This window comes from Salvelinus fontinalis, chromosome 28 (genome assembly GCF_029448725.1).
Source record: "Salvelinus fontinalis isolate EN_2023a chromosome 28, ASM2944872v1, whole genome shotgun sequence".
NCBI classification, from domain to species: Eukaryota; Metazoa; Chordata; class Actinopteri; order Salmoniformes; family Salmonidae; genus Salvelinus; species Salvelinus fontinalis.
Window position 1 is genome coordinate 14,697,007 of NC_074692.1, and position 23,754 is coordinate 14,720,760.

General features: G+C 41.5%; 1 protein-coding gene across 2 annotated transcripts; it reads right to left on the reverse strand.

Moving 5' to 3' along the window:
* Window positions 1–3,078: 3,078 nt before the first annotated feature.
* On the reverse strand, window positions 3,079–23,401 carry LOC129826238 (zinc finger and BTB domain-containing protein 34-like). 2 transcript variants are annotated; one of them, XM_055886740.1, is made up of 3 exons: window positions 23,309–23,401; window positions 18,597–18,650; window positions 3,079–12,636 (listed from the first exon to the last, which is right to left on the reverse strand). In XM_055886740.1, exons 1-3 carry the CDS (start codon window positions 23,324–23,326, stop codon window positions 11,071–11,073), a joined length of 1,638 nt encoding a protein of 545 aa, XP_055742715.1. In that variant the 5' UTR covers window positions 23,327–23,401; the 3' UTR covers window positions 3,079–11,070. The 2 variants fall into 2 exon arrangements, with proteins under 2 accessions (XP_055742715.1, XP_055742716.1); XM_055886741.1 differs by lacking the exon at window positions 18,597–18,650.
* Window positions 23,402–23,754: the final 353 nt, after the last annotated feature.

A 23,754-nucleotide genomic window follows, 5' to 3' on the forward strand; every position in this document is an offset into this window, starting at 1 on the left:
GAATCTACTGTATCTTCCACTGTGGATGCATATGTTAAAACTATGCGGACAGCAGAACATTAAACAGAACATTCAACTGGAGACTGAGAAGAAAAAAGGGGCTGCTGGTAGTAAATGTACTTTATGTTACGCTCTAACATTAAGCCTCATCAGTCAAAGTAATGTGGGTCAGCTCACTGCCAGGTAGGCTTCACAACCAAAAGCTAAGTGACTGGGATTCCACAAACTCAGGTTTCAGCTGCCTCAGTTTATGTTATCATGTTATTTAGGAAAGAAATTGAAACTGAATTTCATCATAAGCATCCATTTATTTTCTAAAGCTTAACAAAGCAAGCAGAGTACCAAACAAATAGGCCTATTGGTCTACTAAATATTAGTAAATGAGGTCATCTCACTTTTCTCTGATCTTCAGTACCTCAATCAGAGCCATCCCCTCCTCCTCTGGACCAAAACAGAAAATAGAGCAGTAAGTCAATCCACATGCAACCACTTTAAACTCAAGCATAATATCCGGTGTAACCTCATTATCCTCCTCTAAATAGGCGACTCAAATACGTCAATATAGACAGTATCATCTTGTCATACTGTCTTTGAAGTTTGTTATCTAAGTAGGCTTAAAGTTAGAATCCTTCGTTTCTACATACATTTTTGGACATATGAATGATATACCCATTGAAGAATATAATGTATAAATGCCTCATGAGCTTAGTTCAACTGTCATACCCCATCAGAACACAAAATATACGCTTGTTACACATAGCCTCAAAACAGGGTTAAAATTATAATGTTGATATCATGTATGGTCAGCCCTTGCATACATAACTGTGGTTACATTTCTTCAGGTTCATCCCTCAGCTTTACCAAAACAGACAGGGTGACCGCTTTAATTAAACCAAAAGAGGAAGAGAAGCCTATAAAGCCAGGAGTTTTTCGTGACCGACCCTCTTTATGATCACAGCCTTGTCTAGCATCACAATCAAAAAGGGGAGAATAATAATTCCTTATTTCCTGTTGCTCTCCTCAATCAATGCATAGTAAGGAAAGTCGCATAAACTACTGACATACAGGTAGCCTACTACAACTAGTCTTTCTATTCTGCAATTCTGCATCAACAGGGCACTGCCATTTATGTTTAACCTCTAGCCCCCTCTGGTGGCATTGTCAATAAATCAGCTAAAAAGGACAGGCATATAGTACTTCAGACAAACACTTCCATGGTTACTGATCACTGTTCATTAGGAGGGGAGGAGCCCTAGTAGACAGAGGGAAGGAGACATGCATGAGTTATAAAGCTGATATCACAGGATAATGCAGGTAAACTAAACTCTCCATGAAAAACAAAGCAATATCCATAAACACTTAACACCCAAAGGCAGTGGCTTGGACACAATTTATAAACTCCAATAATGCTATGACTAATATTAGCTCACTTGTCAGATTCTACATTCAACCGGTAAAATGGTTTAAACAACAAGCTTACTATGTGTGAGTGGAGGAATGCACAGGTCCTCCTTTACATTGCGAGCTGAGGATCTCTGCTGTACAGGTAACATCTCCTGTAATAATATCAACCCAGAAACACAGACAATTTAGTAAGAGAAAACCTTCAAATTATCATTCCATCATTTTTATTTCCATTTGTACACATCGAAATGTAACGGCTGCAGGAAAAGGGGGTTTGGTGTATTGAGGTCACCATTATGGATTATTACGACACAGGGAGCTTCCACCTGGCTTCCAAACTCTTCCATCAATATGCCACCAAAGCCAGATAGTCAGGCTGCTGACTCTGGATATCCCTCTAGTCTGGGGAGAGAAGCTGTATGGATAGAGATGACACAGAAGGGCCAAAGGGCTGTGAGGATGAACCCCTTTCTGGTCCAAAGGTCAGACAGATCCAGGACCAGCCATGTCCTCCTTCTCCCCAGTACAGGGAGCTGACTGGGCATAGTTCCATCAGCCAGCACCTGGCTGCAGTAACACTGTGGCCATGGAAGTCTTCCTGGAGCTGGCTGGGCTCCAGCACTATAGCAGCTGGACAACAGCCAGGAGGCGGGAGCACAAGCTGCCTGGTGGTGACTGCACACTAGTGGTGCAGAGGAGACACAGCATGGGAGGATAAGCAAACACTGACACTGCTGTCCACGAGAGCAGAAGTTCTACATGTTGGCCATGAACTGGAGAAGATGGAAAAAGTGGCAGCAGAGCCCGACCCAAATCCCAACTGACCATGTTACAGGCTATCTAAGCAATTGAAACATCAGCAATTCATGTCAAGAGGTCAAATAACTAAATTTAACAAATATGTATTAATCTAAATTGGTGTCCCATTTCTTTTACAGCCGGCCCGCCTACAAATGCCCACAGCATGCAAATTGTACAGAGAATTCCACGATGACCATGTTGCGCGATATACTTACCTTTTTGTGTTGCACGAGTAATCATATACCACAATAGAAACTGCATATTTTTGTAGACACTAAGAGGCCAACTCGGCTATGACTCGTTGGCCTAAGGGATTTTCTTTTATGGGGGGGGGGGGGGGGGGGGGGTAACTGCAGAGAATAAGGTATGTGGTAAACATGCTTGAGATGTTGTTTTGTTCGATGAGTTAACCTTAATCTGCTAACGTCACTTTTTGTGAATGAGGTATATGTAATCAAAACAAGCCATAAAGGTCATATTAACTGACTGATATCTCATAGAATGCATTTTCTCCAAAGCCTGTGTTAACCTTAGATCTTGTTTGGCGTTTATCCGATTATTTCCCCATGAATTTACCTGATAGAATTTTCTACTTCTGGATTCCTAACTCACTTCCGTATTTTTTGGGCTACAAGCTGGCGAGCTCTATGGTTGTGGATAAAATAAATATTTTTAGTCAGTGACTGCTCGAATTCAACGTTGTCATTGAAGTTGTCTGCTACTAGCTATCTACTGTACTAACTTTGCTTTTTTTATCCTGATTGTGTGGCAAATATCCCTCTGCAGGCAAGGTCCTATTTGCACCACAACAGTGTAATTACTAACCTGTAAACAGCTTGCTCACCTCTGCAAGAAAAATCACTGGACAGGAGCGCCAAATCAGCATCTTTATTTTACAAACAAACGCATTTTCTATTGACATTTCTTTGTATCATAAAAAAGCAATTTACAAGCGTAAGAACCCCCAAAAAGCAGCACAGAATGATTATGAGTAAAATATAATTTGAATAAATATATCATATATTTCATGCTATAAAATAAATTCATAAATGGCAAGTTAATAGTTCAGCTCTAGCTAGCTTAATTTACTTCATAGTTGTACATAACAGTAGAGTTCTGAGGTTCACAGTTGGGTTGTATGTAGAGTGGATTAGAGGGAGGTGGACTGACCAACCTGGCCAAACTAAAAGGTCTCCCCTGTTCCTCAACATTGAACCTCTGTGCTTGTCACACGCATGCAGAGGGGGAACGGAAAACATGGGTTCAGTGAGACCCTTGAGGCAGAATGTTTGGGAACCACTGACTGAGGATTGATTTCCCCACCTGAAGAGAAGTGCACATTGAATTCTACGCATATGAGCTGTATGCCCAGAGTGACCACTTTATAACACTAGTATAAACCCTGAGTTCTACTTATTTATTTGTGCCATATCAACAAAATACATGATATCCAGACACCACCAAATGTCAGAGACCAAGGAGTTTCACATCAAAGGAAACAGGCCAGTCTTAACATGTAGTTAAAGCAGCACTGACCAATTCCACTCTGACCAGCTGAAACCTTAGTCTCAGTACACGAGGGGAAAGGGGAGACCTTTACATTTTAGCATGAACACAGGTCGCCACTCCCAATGTGGCTTTGCAGCCCACAATCCCTTTCAGTATTTGATACAGACGGAGGTGCAACTTTAAAACCAGTGCCATTGAGTTTGACTGAATCACATGCTTAGCTTTTGCATTGCAGTTAATTGACAGTCATAGGCTTTGGATGCGTACTTAGAAGACCAGCAATACCAGTCTCACCTAATGAGCATTTTCACTCAACCTGTCCAAAGACTCACAAAATATATAAAAAATATCAATATCAAATTGTCCTCGTCCTACTTCAATTCGATAGCTCCCTGACATTCAATGTTTAGTTGAGATGTGACAGGCCCAGAATTAGATTAGGCTCACTGATAACAATACATCCCCTTAAAAGGTTATTGCTTTTGTATATTACACAGTGGAGAAAGGCTGAGAGAAGCTATGGAAGACTTTCAGATTTTGTTAAAGTCTATATCAGTGTTCATAAACTACCTGAAGTTAGTCTGTTCAAAAATTCAAAAAGTAGTCAAACAGCCTTCCCTGTAAACACTTCCTTCTGATTACTTCTGGCCCACGAGCATCTCCCTCCTACCTTTTCTGTGAATAATTTTGAACAAACAGAGTGAACGCAAATAAGTGTCAGATTCAGTTGGTTGGTGAGTGGTGTGGCATTAGTAGCCAATGTTGATAAAAGCATTTACCCAAATTGCCCCCCCGCCCTATAATGTAAATATGCAAGTGTATAGTATTTTGTATATCAAAATCTATAAATAAACAGACCAGTCTATAAGCACCATTTAAGGGTAAAAAGATCCCTTCATATAAAGTAATAGAGTCCCTTGAGGTGGAGACTAAAATGATAAGTAGATCCTCTCTGGAATATGAATGTATCAAAGACAGGTTATTTCTAAGTGCATGCCAGACGAGACAAAAACAATAACTAATGTTGAGTTCCAAAAACAGCCATCGGCATTTCAAAAACTATTTTGTGGGTGAGTGACGTGCAATACAACAGGGTAATCTTGCCATTTTTCACTCTACAAATGTCATGTTTTTAAAATCTGCTCATTCTCAAGCAGCTGTCCCTCCTGGCCAGATGTTACAAAAGGAATCTTGAGAGGGGAAGAGTCTAGCTGTACTCTCTCCTCTCTCGCGCTCTCCGAGACTGAAGGCGATGCCTTCGATTGTCCTCAGTGCTAACAGAAAGGCTAGAGTAAACATACAAAACAGCCTCTGGAGAGGGGAACAAAACAGCTCACGACTGTGATTAGATGCCATGCAAGTCACCATATTACAAGTCACCATATTACCATAAACACAATTCATCACATTATTAATGGATAGCAAATGGGGTCTGACAAGGAAATAGTAGGGCTAAATAAGTACGGCTGAATAAAAATGGAGGTGGCATGTAAGCATCATTTAAGAGATCAACTTGGGCATATATCTAAGACATGATTCTCCTCACTGCTGAACTACTCTCAATTATGTGCCCATTCCCTTTAAGACATTTAATTGTTGCATAAACTAAACACAGGAAAGATTTTACCAAATTAAAGTGAAATCTACAGTATTTTATCAATAGATATACCTTCCCCTTGACCCATTTCATTCTTTACATTGAAGGCAGGCACAAAACAGAAGTCCACTGTAAGTGCCATAGAGTCAGGGATATAGTTTGTGGCAAGGCACAGATCACGATTCAAAAGCCTTTTTTGTTCTTCAAAATATTACTAGGATTTATATGGTTGGTATCCTCCAATTATATAAATAAACAAACTCAATTTCTGTACAATTTCTTTCATGATATTAAATATCATTTGTGGCAACATGCTCAAGACTATGTGGGACTCAACTGTAAGAAGAACATCAGTTGGAAATAGGAACCAGGCTACCTACATCTTATGTAGGAAACTCATCTTGCCTCGTTGGCCAAATGTATAGACAGACCTTTGTCTTTCAGTATTTGTTTTCTATGGAGGATTATCCATCATGCTATCGTCTGTTGGACTCCTGGCACAATAACCTATAGTAGTCTGCCCCTGTTCTAATAAAGCGAGACATCATGAGAAGGATTATATTATATGACGAGGTCAATTCCCTCTTATAAATCGGTAGGGAGACAGATTCAATATGAGCAGGGTTATAAGACTTTACAAAGACGGTTACCACACAGAACATGACATTCTAGACTTCTGCCTAGTAGGCATTCAGACAGTGGAAAATAGATTGTGGCTGACTTTAGGCCACAACACTGTCAAGCATGTTGTGGGAGAAAATAAAAACTGGGAAAAAATAAAGGGAAAGGGCCCGTCACTGATCTTCAAAAACAGACAGGATCAGCAACAAGACGATAGCGAATCAGAATTCACTAAATCTGAGAAGGGTCCTTTTGGTTTCCATGGCATCTGGTGAAACAAGACGATGGACATCAAAACAATGAACCCATTGTGTAGTGGGCATAGAGAGACTATTGGTGACCTAACGATATGAACAGTAGTGTTTCCCCTAGTATTTATTTTCAACACCGGTGGCAAAGGAAGCAGGGGGGTGGGCTGGTTTTCTTTGCTGGCTGTGAGAAACACATTTGATGACTTCAAGACATTCTACTCCAAAACACATGAAAATGTAATTATGTTGACACCATCGGAAATAGAACTGATGAGCGCCACTACGGCACTGTAGGGAGATAAGGAGCATGTGGTGGCTGTGCTCGCTCTGTTCACTACAAATATCAGCTTGAATTTGTCACCCTGATCTTAAAGGGATAAGATTTTGGCAACTAAGCCCTTCTACTTAACCGGGCAGATGAATGTGTGGATACAATAGTGTACCACAGTATGAGTCATAATAACCATAAAACCTAGAGATCAAACAGGGAAATTGTTCCAATCGTTTTTCCATCATTCATTTCTCCCATAGGGGATTTTAGAAACATTTAAAATAAGGGCTGTGCTTCGTGTAGGCTTACCCTAACGTGACATTTTGACAAGTGTAAATCTCTCTAGGACAAGGCATCTTAATCAATATATTTGTCTGTATTTACCCCACAAAAATGAAATGCTAAATAGATGCTAATGTGGCTATCATAAAGAAGTACAAATGCCATGGTGATCTGGACAAGACTGCCGAATCGAGGCAAAGGTAAGAATCTCTGGATTAACTATCAAAAGTAAGTTAAATGTAGTAATCAATAAAAACGCTACATTTCTTTATGGACAATTATGTTAACTGTCTCAAGACTACGCAAGATTTAAATTGATGAAGTGCAGGAGCTTGCAGAGATGTAGTTTTGCATGATGTCTACTTTGAAGCAAATTCACATTTTTGAATCAGAGTAAATAGAGCCAAATATATTGATAAGTCCCCTTGTCCGAGAGAAATTTACATTATCAAAACGTCACACCAGGATAAGCCTACACAAAACACAGCCCTTATATTAAGTGTTTCTAAAAATTCCCTATGGGAAAAATGAATGATGGAAAAACGATTGGAACCATTTCCCTGTTTGACAGCTAGGTTTTATGGTTATTATGACACCTCCACTGTGGGGCTATATGTATGTATCTGTGTGCAGTTTGAAGGAAGTAGAAGGTTGTTTTGCAAGCCATCGCCAACTGGTGTTAGCACAATGACTGGCATACTAGCTGTTCCCATAGACTTCCAGTCATTGCCCTGACGCTAGGTAGCAATGGTGCTAACACTAGTTAGAAACTTCCTTTAATAAACTGTAGGCAGAAACAAAACTAGTATCCATGAGTTCATCTGACTGGGTATGTAGAAAAAGTGCTTAATTGGCAAAATCTCACACCATTACTTTAAAAGCATGTCTGGGCAGAAATACACATATGTATTTCTGCAAAGACGCACTGCTGTTTAAAGGAAGTTTTCTAACTAGCAATAACTCAACAGCTAGCATGCCTGTCATTGTGCTAACGCTAGTTAGCAATGGTTTGCAAAACTACCTTATACTTCCTTCAAACTGCACAAAGAGACAAATAGAGCCCCACAGTGGAAGTGTCATAATATATATAAACTATTATTTTGAGGTGGCCGCCACTGCTAAATAAATATAGGGTAAAACACTGGACATGCAAACAAAACTGCTCAATACCAATATGAAAACAAAATTCACTGCAAAATAATAAACCAAGTACCAAAAAAAAAAAAGGAACAAACAACCGAAAAATAACAGGTATCATAAATGGTGGTGCTACATTAAATGAAGAGGAAATGCTCTTTCACACACCCACCTGGACCTCTGGGCTTTTCAGGACACTTCTAAACAGTGAAGCATGTGACAATTAACATTTTATTTCAGCCTTCTACCCCCTTGGAAGGCTTACTGTAGTTATGGGATTATGTTATCATGTGTAAATACTAAAAAAGGTACATAGGATACACTGCTGAAATAGCAAATCAGCAAGAAGAGGGATAAGGGGGCAAAATGACTGTCGTTAAAAAGTGCTCTTCAAGGATCAGCTTTCCACCTGATCTTAAAAGGCCCAATGCAGCTGTTTTTATATCAATATCAAATCATTTATGGGTAACAATTAAGTACCTTACTGTAATATATTTGTACAAAAATGGCTTTTTAGCAAAAACTTTCAAGCTAGGAATGTCTGGGAGTGGTCTGAATGGGAAGGGAAAACTGAAAACAATGAAAATCACTGACTGCACTGGGCCTTTAAAAAGAGCTTACTCTGGACTAGCATGTTGGCGCAATAATTATCTGAATTTATTCCTGTATTTTTCAAAACTACCATAGTTAGAAGCATTTCGACATACAGTAAGTCGAAAGCCAGTTCAGCTAATTCCTGGGCCTGTACTATGCCATGGCATTCTGCATTGCAATGCTTAGTCATGTAATGCAATATAAGTCTGACAAACATACCCCCCCCATCACCACCATATGTGCATTTGTGAGTTATGACGATATGAATAACAGAAATTAACGTTTTGAAATGTGGTCATTCGGCCAACTGCTAGGCCCTGACAGCCCAGCTAATCTCGAAACAAGCAGATGAAGACCAACAGTGCCTTCAATGATTATTTACCTATTAACACTGAAATAGCTAGCTACCAACATCAGTTGTCAAAAGGGCTTACACTGACCGAAGCAATTCCAATTTGATTCCTGACTATTAAAAAGCAGTAGCCTAGTTTTTTGCCGAATACATTTATGGTCACCATTGATCTTCAAGACATCAAAAAAATGAACAAAACTATCACCAAGTCTCCATTCAGACCATTCTACTTGAAACCCAAAAAGGGCACCATTACTTTGGATCACAAGCTTCTCTCAAAATACCATCAAGCGCTTATTTTCTAATGAGGCATCAATGAGCTTTCCCATTTGATTCCCTCATCGCAACAGTGATGTCGGATCAGGGAAGGGCAGAAACAGTGAATGAGAAAACGAGAGCAGAACATGAGTCCTAATGAAATGGAGAGTGAATAAAGAAATGCCATGACAAGATGGCTGATATTCCTTCATTCTTATTTGCATATTGATTCTATGCACAGATTCATGGCAGGACTGCCCTTGCTGTGCCAAGCTAATGAGTGGGACTCTGCACTGAGCATAATCTCCACACAAATAAACTAAGAGTTTCACATAAACAGGTTGAGAATAAACTAAAACATCAAGAGAATGGAAGACACTCCAAATGACTTCACTGTGTATGAGGATCAAATCACTGATCCCATGTGGATTAAAATATATTATAAACTGGGTGGTTCAAGCCCTGAATGCTGATTGGCTGATAGCCGTGGTATATCAGCCCGTATACCAAAGGTATGACAAAACATTTCTTTTTATTACTCGAATTACGTTGGTAACCAGTTTATAATAGCAATAAGGCACTTTGGGGGTTTGTGATACATGGCCAACTTACCACGGCTAAGGGCAGTATGCAGGCACTCTGCTCTGCGTCGTGCATAAGAACATGCCCTTTGCGTTGGAATATTGGCTATAAACTACACCACCCTTGGGCCTCATTGCTTAAGAAGAGAAAACTGGCCAACTGCATGTGACCTTCAGTGGTGAAGAGACAGACAAGAGGAATTTGTCCTGTGTGTTCTAAAAACATAATTATAAACTGGGTGGTTCAAGCCCTGAATTCTCATTGGCTGAAAGCCATGGTATTACAGACCGTATACCACGGGTATGAAAAAAATATATATTTTTACTGATCTAATTACATTGGTAACAAGTTTATAATAGCAATAAGGCTCCTCAGAGGTTTGTGATATATGGACAACATACCATGGCTAATGGCTGTGTCCAGGCACTCCGTGGAGCATCATGCGTAAGAACAGCCCTTAGCCATGGTATATTGAGCATATACCACACCACCTCAGGCCTTATTGCTGAAATAGATCTTGGCTGTAGAGACAGTGGAAAGCATGTCATGTATTATCCTCTATTATTGTACTCTATCCACTGTCCTCCTTGCGCATGCTCAATGCAAACGCACTTAATATTTCTTAAAACATCAATACAGCACCTTCGTTCTTTGCCCACATTACATCCTGTCTGACCATGAAATAATGGACAAGGACAGGGTCCAGCGTTCATACAATCAGCAAGGAATATTAGTCTAAAGTATCAAGGCTTAGCGTTGGAACTGAGGATGTTCTGCCTAGAGTTTGGCAAATTAAACAGAGACCCTAAAGCAAAACGGTTTGTTTTTAAAACGGTGAACACTTCTGTTCTTGGTAGGTTCTTGGATATGAGGTAGAACCCGGTGGAGTTTCATAAAAGCTAAAATACTGTCTGTTATGAGTATGTAGTTGTATCATGAGGTATTGAACGGATATTTCACACAAAGCTTTGCACTTGGCAGAAAAATAATTCCTTGTGAGTAAAGTGACCTCCTTTGGCCACATGTGCAAAAACAGGTCAGGTAAAAACATGATATGATAAGCATCTTATCAGAGCTTTCACATTATCAATTATTGCAACATGCCTATATTACTCTGTAAATATGTTTTAAAAACATATATCTTTTTTAAAGCAAAAACAAAAGGCCTTGATTATTGAGGGCACCTTATCAATAGCAAGTTGATAGCCCTTCCCTTTGAAATCTATTTTTAAAAAGTACCCCTTTCTCCTCTTCTTCTACATTAAGCAACAGTTGACTTTCACAAAAATGGATGGACAGGCAGAAAACGTGGATGCACAAAGTAGGTTCAACATTGAAAGGAGCCGGTTCCAAAACAAATCCTAAACGTTTAAAGAACATATCTTAAAGCTTCCTCAACCAGAGCCAGGGCCTAAAAATCACATCTGGACGCCTCGGCTTCCTCAGGGCTGCACTTTGAGCTCTCCTCCATGTCGTTGGCCGGAGCCTCCTCAGCATACTGCGTCTCAAAGGCCATCCCCTCTGAGGCATCCTCTGGATCTTTCTGACCAGAGCTGCCTTCCGTCCTCTCTGGAGAGTCCATGTGGTTGGGGCCCTCTGAGGCCCCCAAGTGCTTCTTTCTCAGGTGTTGGTTGAGGGTCCCCTGGAAGGGGAAGCACTTGCCACAAATCTGGCAGTGGAAGGGCTTGTTGTCTGTGTGGCCACGGATGTGGTACTCCAGCTGGTCTTTGCGCGTGTACTTCTTGCCGCAGAACTTGCAGACAAAGGGTGTGATTCCCATGTGCAGGCGCATGTGGCGGTCCAGGCTGCCCTTCTGATTGAAGGACTTGCCGCAGTAGATGCAGATGAGCCTCTCGTTGTAGGGGTACCACTGGCTGCGCAGGCTCCGCTCTCGCACATCGTTCTCAAAACCTACTTGGCCCAACACCGCCTCGCTGCTGTCCTCAGTGTTTCCCGGTTTGATATGACCCAGGACCTCTGCTGGGACGGTCACTGGGGGGCGCTTGGCTCTGGCTCGGCCGCCCCTGAAGCCACTGAGCATGGAGCGGGAGGGGCTGGAGCTGCTGAGGCTCACAAAGCAGGGGGACGACAGGCCTGAGTAAGTGTAGCCGGCTGGCTGGATGACGGGACCGTAGGAGCCAACACTGACAGCCAGCACCTGCTCTCCATCCACCAGCTCTGTGTGGTAGCCATCGTCTCCTGCCGAGGAGCTGTCCGAGTAGCTGGGCCTATCTGTCTTCTCCAGCTTCACGTGCACGTCCGTCACCTGACCGTCCTTCCCAATCAGCTCCACCTGCTCTGTCTCTCCCTCCATGGCTGCCTCCTGCTCTGACACACCGTCACTGCTGCCACGGTCTGACTGGCCCTCCTCCTGGTACCGGGTCCTGCCTTGACCTTTCCCTGCAGCCAGCTCAGAGCGGGCCTCTATGCTGTGCCTGGAGTAGTATGGGGGGGAGATCTGTGTGGGGTTGATGAAAAGGCTGCTGTCTTTGACACCATTGCGGCTGGCCTGGGAGGCCTCCTTGTCTGGGCTTGTGGCGCTGGAGGGGATGTTTATCTTGGAGTGGATGCCCTCCAGGATCTGGGTGCACTTGTCGATGACGGCCTGCATCTGCAGGAAGCTGGCTGCTGTGAGGAAGCTGACGACATCCTTGAGCTGCAGGGACATGCGGCCAGTGTAGCAGAAGGCCAGCAGCTGCTCAAACACCTCAGGGTTCTTGATGACGGAGATGGACAGGCCGCTCATGGTGCCCAGGGCCGAGTGGTCGCGGAAGTACGGTGAGCTGGCCGCCAGCACGGCCTTGTGGGCACGGAACGGCTGGCCCTGGATGTGAACGATGATGTCACATAGCTTCCCCTGCAGTCGCAACTCATTGAGCTGGTTGAGAACGGTGTTGCTGAACTCTGGCACGTCAAACTCTATGTAGGCACTGCCGTCGTCCATCTCTTGGATAGGTCTTTCCAGTTTGTAGGCTGCCTGTGGCAGAAACGGAGAAAACAAAAACATCATTATGAATAAGAATCAGGATACATCTTAGAACACATGTCATCCACTGAATCAGTGGCTAGTCTTTAAGTTTCATTTTCACATACAAAATATCAGGGTGTGCCACAACAGCCAAATAAAAACAAGCATGCTATATGAGCAAACTTTGGCTGTCTGTGCCAGAAATATGCCAACACTGGGCAACCTAGACTACAGCATTTCACATTCACACTGGCCTGGGGAAAAAAACGATGCTTTCGACATGGCTAATACAAGACACCCTCAATCTTTAGCAGCAACAGCATAAAAGGATGTCCATTTTTTATGAAAAAACAGTACTGTACACTTCCCTGGTGCTTCAACAAATATGTGTTGAGTATATTCATACAAGAAATGCCTGGACAAAAATAATCGAGTGCATTTGACCGATTGCAGCAAAAAGCATTGAGTGTTGTAGCCAAGTTAAGGGTTGACCTTACTGACACATACGAGAACAATCTCGACTTGATATAAGATCCAGCATCTGGGAAATTTCACAGTAATTTCGCAAAGGAATGACTGTAGGGATAACTGCAGCCTCATCCAAGTTTGGAGATGGAGTCTGGAGTCATTCCACCCATTTCAGGATTCAGGCCATCTTTATTGTTGGGAGTGCACAAGATCAAAACACAAAAGCACTCCGAAAACAAGTAACCTGCACCACAGCAAAAACAACTAGCGAGCAAAAACAACAAAACATACAAGCAGATCTGGAGTGAAAATTCTCACTGCACTAACATTGCAGGCCCTTGAACCTTGAGTGGTCAGAACAAGATAGACTACCATGACACGGCACACTGACGCAATTTCAAATGAATCATCAAATTACTGAATTATTCAGTAGGAATATGACAAGAACAGTAGTCCTCCATGTGAAGTAGAATGTGTTCTAAAAGCATTTCTACATTTTAATTGCACTTCCTTTTAAAAATCTGTTTAGGCAAAGAAAAAAAAAATCTGGTAATTTGGCAACAAAGTGGCCTAGCTGTAAATGTCAAGTCACTTGGTCACACCCAGAGCGGGACTGAACACTGCTTCATTATGATGTGGCAAGTGAGACTGCTTCTTCAAAATCCTATATCTTGAAAATTTGACATGCTAATTTTTTTTACCAGAACAAATTCTTATTTTCAATGACGGCCTAGGAACATTGGGTTAACTGCCTTGTTCAGGGGCAGAATGACAGATTTTTACCTTGTCAGCTCGGGGATTCAATTTTGCAACCTTTCGGTTACTAGTCCAGCGCTCTAACCACTAGGCTACCTGCCGCCCCAAAAAAGGTGAGGTATGTTGGCACTGTGGACTAATTTAAAAAAATACAAAAGATAGTTTGATCTCCATAAAAGAAACATCCTCTCAAAGGATAAAAATTCTGTGGCAGACACCAACACAGAATGAACTACCACAACCACCCCAAGCTCACAGAACTGGACTGTCGAGTACTGAAAACCGTAGCGTGTAAAAATCGTCTGTCCTTGGTTGCAACACTCACTACCGAGTTCCTAACTGCCTCGAAGCAAAGTCAGCACAAGAACTGATCGTCGGGAGCTTCATGAAATGGGTTTCAATGGCCGTGCAGCCACACGGCCAGTGAAGGGAAATATTAATGCTACAGAATACAATGACATTCTAGATGACTCTATGCTTCTAACTTTGTGGCAACAGTTTGGGGAACGCCCTTTCCTGTTTCAGCATGAGAATGCCCCCGTGCACGAAGCGAGGTCCATACAGAAATGGTAGTCAAGCTTGTGTGGAAGAACTTGACTGGCCTGCACAGAGCCCTGACCTCAACCCCATCGAACACCTTTGGGATGAATTGGAACGCTGACTGCAGCCAGGCCTGAATCGCCCAACATCAGTGCCCAACATCAGTAATGCTTGTGGCTGAATGGAAGTAAGTCCCTGCAGCAATGTTCCAACATCTAGTGGAAAGCCTTCACAGAAGAATGGAGGCTGTTATAGAAAAAAAAGTGTGAACAAACCATATTAATGCCCATGATTTTTGAATGAGATGTTCGACGAGCAGTTGTCCACATACTTTTGGTCATGTAGTGTTCGAGGTATCCGGTTTAAGCACCGAGGCCTGAGCTATTTTACAAAAACGTGTCCATCTCAGTCCGTTCTCCAGTTCTGCCCTCTTCTCCCCCCACTCCAATCTCTCCTCCCTTTCTCTCACGCTGCCTGCCTCTCCCTGGAAATTCAGTATGATCTTCTGCGCATTGAGTCTGTCAGCAGTTTGAGAACGTAAACACTTTCTCTGATTGCCTAGGCTTGCCAAGACACCTGTGCCACTACCCATATGTTCTCATCCTGGTTGGCACAGGAGACTGATGGCAAAAAGAAAGAAAGAGAAAATGGAAGTGCATTATTTTCCCTCTGCCATCATGAGGCTTTCAAATATAGCATGCATATTAAAACGTGTCAGTGGCCTGTCCCACTCCCAACACCATGCATTGCAAACTGAACTGAGAGCCAAGTTGAAGGGCAGCCAAAGAATGTATGCCGAGTGGCTGAGCTGAACCCAAAGCAGTGAGGGTCACAAAAGCAAGGTTCAAAATGGACTGGAAAAACAAACTCACTTAAGTTCAGCAGTAGGGATGGGGGTTTGAAATAATTTCACTACTCGAATAGTATCATTAATTTCTGTTAAATATCGATGTTCGAAATAAATGCGTCTTTTATAAATGTACGTTTTAACCTGAGCATTGCTGCGCGAAGGAGACACTGTCGCTCTATTGCTGCAGCTGCAGAGGGGCCGGTGTGAGATGGGACCGAGCCGAGCAGGCAAGGGAGAGAGGGACTAAGTAATGTTAGCCAAGGCAACTCGGCTACAGCCAAGACGATCTAACTTGTAGCTGCCACAATGTTAAATCATCCCATATAACAGGGTTATGACTAGAGTAGCCAGCTACCCATTCAATTAAAACGAGCAACCAATAGGTAGGCTGTTGTAGCCTACTCCTTTTCATTTTGCTAACTTTTAATTCTGTAATTTTATTGCATCTTGCATTGCATTAGTGTATTCACAAGTTCGAATTCTAACGTCCGTTTGGATATTCTAATATTTGAATAACCGTACACATCCCTATTTAGCAGGTTTGATTAAGCCCCCCCAAAAAAAGTCTAAAAGTGAAATTAACTTTGACCAGTGTAAAATCCATTTTCTAGTCATATTGTTTTGTCTGAGTACAGGACAAACTGAGGTACCAGGAAGTGACCTGAGACCAGATAAGTGGAACTCTGGTGTTTCATCTGCTGTAGGTAGGCTTATGACTAGTCGGAATGTGGGCCTGTAACTGAACAAAAGAATGCACTTCAAAAAGACAACCTACAAAACTTGCCCATCACTCAATTTAAAAAAGCATATTGTAAAAACAGGAATGTCAGCACTGGCAAACAACAAGCAATGAATGCTTACTTCAAGATAAGCAGTGTTTTGCCTATTTTGCAAAACAGCATGCAGCCCGAACCAAGCCAAAATTGCAAAACAAGCAAGACATGGCAGAGCAATACGAAATGGGCGGGAGTGGGAGACTTCTGAGAAAATGGATCTTGTGAAATTGGAGGGGGAGTATATGGGGGGGATTATCTTATTTGCCCTGGTGTGAGCAGAATAACTTGCAAGCACACGGAATTTGAGCAATGGAAATAACAAGGAATTAACACATTTATCATTGACCCACAGGAAATTGGGTTTCTGGGTTGATTAAGACATTATCCATTAGCCTATATTCTGACTCCTATCATCCATGTTGTATTAGAATTCCCCATGCATTGAAGAGAAAGCACTGGAAGACAACGCAATCCTTTCGCTACTAACCTAATCAAAAATGTGACCAACACCATGAAAATAATACATTCGGGATGTCACTGTCGGCCTCATTCCATTGACAGGTCATCACCAACCTCTTTTTACTGTCAATTACTGACATGGGCTGCTATTCCTGCCATTCAATAATCTCCGTTCTGGCCAATCCCTTTGGGTAAAGAACATTTCAATGACCAGAGAAACTGATAACCAAGCTGCCGTGGAGTGACTGCAGCACAATTACAAAAAGCACAGGACTAATTAAAATAATGGCCATTACAAAATTAGCAAGGGAAATCAGGCTTTGTATATTTGCTGGGCATAGCCTAATCAGTACAGATAAAAATACTTCCCTGTTGCTTGTAAGTCGCTGGGCAGAGAAGTCAAATCTGTCTCTTTTATACTGAGCCAAACTGAGTGCTGAGCTGAGTAAATCACTATGCTAACCACCAGTAACAGCCATAACTTCCTTCACCTGTTATTTTGCTACTGTAGGTAGCGTTAGTCGGCTGTACCTGCGCCAAAACCCAGTATTTTTCATCCTATAGCTTTTTAAATAGTGAGCCAACATGCTTGCAGCGTGTCATGCTCTTGTTTCTCTAGCAGACATATAGTGAGCAATGTTTTTGGAAAATCAAATCATAATATTGAATCACAATAGATAATCGTATCGTGATAATAGCATATCGTGAGGTCCCTGGCAATTCCCAGCCCTACTACTCTGTCAAAACTAGGCTTGGGTGGTATCCAGATTTGTATACGATTCTTGCGAAATCCCGGGATATGTGGTATCACCGACCTTGAACACAAGGGCTGCTATTTTCAAACACAAAAAAACCCACTGAGCATCAGTAAGCCAAAGGTTAGCAATGCTAATAAGTACATGTCAAATCCCATAGCCAATGCTAGCTAAATGCTAACGAGTGAATAGAAAAAATTTATATAGCCTCTGACAAACTATTTGCAGTTCAGACATCCCAGCTTATAGTTATTTACATTTAAGTAATTTAGCAGACGCTCTTATCCAGGGTGCCTTACAGTAGTGATTGCATACATTTTCATACAGGTCCCCCGTGGGAATCAAACCTTTCTGAACACACACACAAAACAAATTAGACAGTAAGGTTGGATTGTTCCACTGTTATCAAGATATGGTTAGCTTCCAAATTAGATACTACTCGTAAACAAACATGTGACTGGCTCAGCTGCTTTAAAAGGAAATACCGGCAATTCGTAACCTAGTGGGGCGAATCAACTCCAGCATACTGAAAATATTTTGGGTATCTCAGATTATTTGTGAGAATTGCCAGAACAAATTTAATTGGGAGGAAAGATGTTTGATGACATGCTTTTTATATTTGCATCACAAATCATTTGAGAAAATTAGGCTATTTTTAGACCTTTACATGTTTCCTGTAAGAACTCATGATCCGTGAACCTATATGACAGACATCTTGGTGTCATGATACTCCTTATAGTGTGCTCTAACATATGGAGTGTCTAAATTCTGAAATACAATTTCATTAATTTATTCACCTTAAATATTAAAACACTTAAAGCACCCTTTTGATTTTGTTTATTTTTTAGACATATTGTTTGGAACAATATACTCTAGAAGTACACCACATTTCCTCAGTGGGTTCCCTGCTAATTTTGACATTATGATACATTTTATGAGCACCACCATACATACCTAGGGCTGGCACAATTACCATATAACTGACAGCCACGGATGAAGACGGTCATGAAAATAAAATAACTGTCAGAAGTTTCAAGAAAGTTGTGTGAGAAGCCAAAATCAAACAAAAAGCGTTTTTGGGGGTTTGTTTTTTACACGCTGGAATTAGAATGCACGGTAGTGAAGAGAAAACACAGGACCGCGAGCATTAACAGCATCATGCACTTCAAATTAGAAAGCAAGTTTTTTTCTCGCCTTTACGCGAAGGAATGCTTATAAAGTGAGTGGGTAAATTGCCAGAAAATAGACTATGTGTATTGTTAAATCAGGAATAGTGACATGTATAGTTAAGTGTCTATTTAGTGTTGACAAGTTCAGCTGCCTGTACCAATAATACATATTTGAAAACAATAACTTTATGCCTACCTTTGTTGATTCCAGCACAGGCATATAGGCTAGGCAGGCTGCGGCTGTGAAACTCTGTTCAAGAGAGAATACCATTATGTAGAAAGAACAAAACTACATAAGAGACAAATTCTTTATAAACTGCTAGGGTATATTAGCCACATTTCTCCTCATGTTCATGAGCCAACATAACAGGAGGCAGGTACGGTGGCTCCCATAGGACATAAGGTGTGTCAAAAGGAACAACAGTAATTCACTAGGGCTACATAGCGAACATAAATACAACTGCTTATTATGGATTCTCAAGACAAATAAGTTGGCAGTGTATGCGAATTGACGCTCTACTCTCGCACGCAAGTTGACACCATTGACGGAGTCTCTGTGTGGTTGCAGCTTTACGAGTTGTCATTTTACTTCCTGCTTTACTCCTATGGGTACACTCCCAATGGCCGCCAGTCAACCCATTGTGCCATTTTTTACTTGAAAAGAGACGCCCGTTATACTCATTCTGTGTTTATGGCAGCTAGGGCTGACCCTATTTAGTCGACTGGACGGTAAATAGGCTGTTGGTTGACCAATAATTTGAGTCAAGCAGTTGCAAAAAAACTTTTATGGCATGTCTTGATTGATGCCTTTCTCAGTGGACTAATCCACTGCAGAGGCAGCGGGGATGGCACACCACTATCACCAGTAGTACCTTTAACCTTAATTCCCAATCTACAATTTGTTTGGTTACTGTAATTTCTGTTAATGCATTCAATATATTATTACAGTCTTTTAGTTGTCATTGTCGGAGAGGACACGTTGTTTGCAGAGCGCACAACCAAGGCTACACTTGAGAGAAACAAGTGTTGGTTTATTTCATTTCCGAGTTGTCAATTTATTCATTGTGTTTTGTTTGGAGCGCTCCTGTCAATGTTGAGTGAGAATGCACACCTGATTACGTGCAGAAGTAGGCCTAGGCTACCTGGCCTGTGCCCAAATGTAGGCTTATAAAATGTGCCCATTTGGGGATCTGACAGTATTCCTGATCGTCTTTGCTCACCACCATTAATGAGCTGTGGAGCTTCAAAGTATTTTTTTCTTCACCTCAAACAAAAAAAATGTTTTTACATCTATTGAGAATGACAATAGTTCCTCAATGTAGCCCATTTGAAAAATATTTCCAGCTCTCTCCCTTTCGATAACCACTTGGCGTGAAAGGGGAAAACTGATCCCGTGGAAAAGATATAAAATAGGTCTACCTGATTACTTCTTATCCCTTGCACAAATACAGCGGTGTCTGTCAGGAGCTCACTGGTGCAGGAAACGGAGGAACAAGAATATTTTATACAAGTTGCAAGTTTGTTAGAACAAGTTTTGGGCTGAACCAAGTTGATACTTGATACAATGTTTCTTGAAGACAGGCTTCATTTTTATCAGGATATTTTACATGCAGGCTGCAATTTTTGTAGGCTATTTTTATATAGTAGTAAATGGCAACAGAAGTTTATAGATTTGTATAAATTTATTTGGATTGAGAAGTATTAAATCACATGACAATGATTTTGAGATACAAAGACCATTATAAAATAAATGAAACTGTTCCACGAAAATGTGCATATGAAAATCATAACTGGCATGCAGATCGGTAAAAACGGTAAGATAAATTGGCACTCCTAATGGAAAAGTTTGCCGACGCCTGGAGTAGCCTATGACCGGCAACTTCAGGAGCGTAATGGCAGAATATGCAAAAGCCAGGAGCAGCGGGAGGTAGTGGTTGGGGAACATGTTTTTTCCCCTTCTAGTTAGGCCCTGTCTAGCTGCCTCAAATCATTTGTGTGTCTTAATTATTTAAAAATCACACAACGTGCTTATAGCATCAGACAAGCTCAGTAAACTACATATATAATAGGTTAGTTTGAAATAAGATTTTTTTAGGACATCTGGGACAGCCCTAATGGCAGCACATGCAGTCAGGAGCAGAGAAGAGGATAAAGTGTGCGCCAAAAAATATATTTGTATTATTATTATGACCGCAGTCATTTGGCTGGCCAATTACCACCATCCAAAATTCCATGACCATCAAAGCACTAGCGCCACTAACACAGTGAATGGGAAAATGGCTTCAAAGGGAACTCCCTCTGCTGGTGATTGGCGGAATGTACAATCCTAAAGGAGGGCTGTGATTGGTTAGTGACCTATAATGTACATTTCGATGTATAAAACGTGTCATATCTTTAAAAAAGTACCAGAGAATCCCCTCTGGAAATGTGACATGTAATATATTGACAAACAAAGTCTAAAAATAATCTAAATTTAAAAAAGGGTGCTTGAGATATTTATGTAAAATAAATTGTGAAAAAATGTGTTTCAGAATCTAGACATAGTGCATATTTAAGAGCACACTATAAGAAGTATAAGGACACCCAAGATGTCCATCATGTACAGTTCTCGGACCATAAGGTCTTACAGGAGGCATGTATAGGGCTAGGTTCAGAATGGGCCAAAAATTAACACTTATCATGATTTTAAATCCCCCCAAAAATAATACAAATGTAAAAAGTATGACAAACATCCCTCCTCCCAATGCAGTTAATACATTCAGTAGCCAGTTTATTCAGTACAGCCATCTAGTACCGGGTCAGACCCCCGTAGCCATGAAGGGATGCACCTGGTCAGCAACAATGTTCAGATACGCTGTGGCGTTCAAACATTGCTCAATTGGTATCAAGGGACTTAACGTGTGCCAGGAAAACATTCCCCACACCATTACACAACCAGCCTGCACCGTTGACACCAGGCAGGATGGGGCCATGGAATCATGGTGCTTACGGCAAATTGTGACTCTGCCATCAGCATGGCGCAACAAGAATCGGGAGTCGTCAGACCAGGCATTGTTTTTACACTCAATTGTCCACTGCTGGTGATTGCGTGCTCACTGGAGCCGCTTCCTTTTTGTTTTTAGTTGATAGGAGTGGAACCCGGTGTAGTCGTCTCTTGCAATAGCCCATCCGTTACAAGGACCAGCAAGTTGTGCATTCCAAAATGCCGTTCTGCTCTGTTATTTGCCTGTTTGCTTGCACGATTCTTGACATTCTCTTTTGACCATATCAACAAGGGGTTTTCGCCCACAGGACTGCCGCTGACTGGATGTTTTGTGTTTGTCGCAACTTCCTCAGTAAACCCTAGACACTGTTGTGCGTAAAAAGCCCAGGGGCTAGGGCAGGAGTATTCAAATCTCACCCTACGAGGACTGGAGTACTATAGGTCCTTCCTGATAATTAATTACACACAGCTGGTGTTCTGGGTATAAATCATTCCCTGACTAGAGGGGTAGATTGAAAAAAGCTGTAGTCTTCTAGGTCCAAATTTGAATTTCAGGGTGCTAGGGTGTTGTTCTGTCTTCCCTTTTATTTGAAAAACAACTGTTACATTGTGCTTCCCTTTATGTTTGTGGTATTGCTCAAACAAGTCCAAGTTATTAACACAGTATGCATTACCTAGTGAAGGACACACCAATTATTTTCTTACTATCTAACAAGTTAATGTAACAAATCTTTGGCAAATCCTGGAATTCAAGGACACCTGGATGACCCTAGATAGCACTGCACTTTGTACTGCTGTGTCCACAACATACAACCAGACTACCAGTAGTTTTATCTGGCCTTTTATCAAAGCCAGATGCACCACATAAAGAAAAAAAATACCTATCATTTATGTGTAATCCAATAACGTTGGCCTACATTTAATATATTTCAGTTTTAAGGTTTGTTTTCAATCAGTGCAGCTAATTCGCATGTTATTTAGCCAAATGCCTATCAATTGACTGAGTACAGGAGGCGAGCTAGCTAGTCCCAAAATAATGTCAACTTTACTTACAAGTTGCAACAATAACTAACTAGATAATTAACTAGCTAACGTTAGCTACTATAGTTGATTGTTATACAGCGGTTTAAACAAATGTTACCCAACTAAAGCAACCGTTCCATTTCCACAACACGAGCGTTTTATGGTGCCACTTTGGGTCCTAGCAAAATTAAATGGAACATTGTTTTAGCCTAACGTTACCTACACGAACTAGCTAGGCTATTCGTTTTCTTGATACACTGTCTGACAAGATAATCATGTTTAGAAAGTTAGATGTGACTTTTCCTTCCAGTGGGGGATAACAAGGCGGACTAATTAGCGTCGAAAAGTTGTAACGTTACTTAGTATAACTTCTGTATAACCTTACTGTGTCGGTCTCTAGAGACAAGCTTGCTGCCGCCCGATCTGACATTAGCCCCTTAGCCTGCTACAAATTCTGACAGGCTAGTTAGCTAGCGAGGTACTATAGGTGGCTACATCCAACTGCATAAAACATCAGGCTGACAGTTAAGGCTATCAAAACAAGTTATTGGTTAGCGAGCTAGCTAATTTACGTTATTTGAATAACGTTAGCAAGTATGCTAGTTAGAACGGTGATGCAGAACAAATACAACAGTGCGGGATGCGCAGAGATCATGGCTGTTAACGTATATCGAAGATGACTAGCTAGCTTAGCTAACTTGGAAGCCTTGTTTTACAGACAAATTCCCCCAAAATTAGCTAAGCGTGTGCGTCAGCAAGCTAATGTTACCGACGGACAGCAACCTAGCGCGAGCCGATAGCGGGCAACCTTTTCAGAAAATGACACAAGCAGAAACAACGTTTTGATGATGATATTATCTTCCGTTTGTTTCCAAATCAATGTTGAAGTCTGTCGAACTCACCTTTTCCCGATCAAACATCGCCCATTTCCCCCAGTAGCTCGCTTTCACTTGAGCCAGGCCTCCCCCCACTCCAGCTGTGTCAGTCACTGCAAAAAAAACTGCAACCGGAAGTGTAGCTATACGTTTCCGTGCCCGACCTGCTGGGTCTACTGCGTTTGCACCATATAGGGTTTGCACAAAAATACAATTTCTGATATACCATACAATTTCTGATATACCATGTCAACAACAATTGCTGATATACCATATACCATGTCCCCAATGAAAGTTACGCCCCTGTATATAAGTGTTAAATTATTTAAAGTAACACATTTGTAGCATATCCTATTCTTCAATCTATATACTAAATTAACGTTACAACGTATATGTACCTCTGTTTGAGGTACGATCAAAGTTTTTAATCACAGTATTTAAGACCTTTATTTGTGGGGAGTGGGACCACAAAA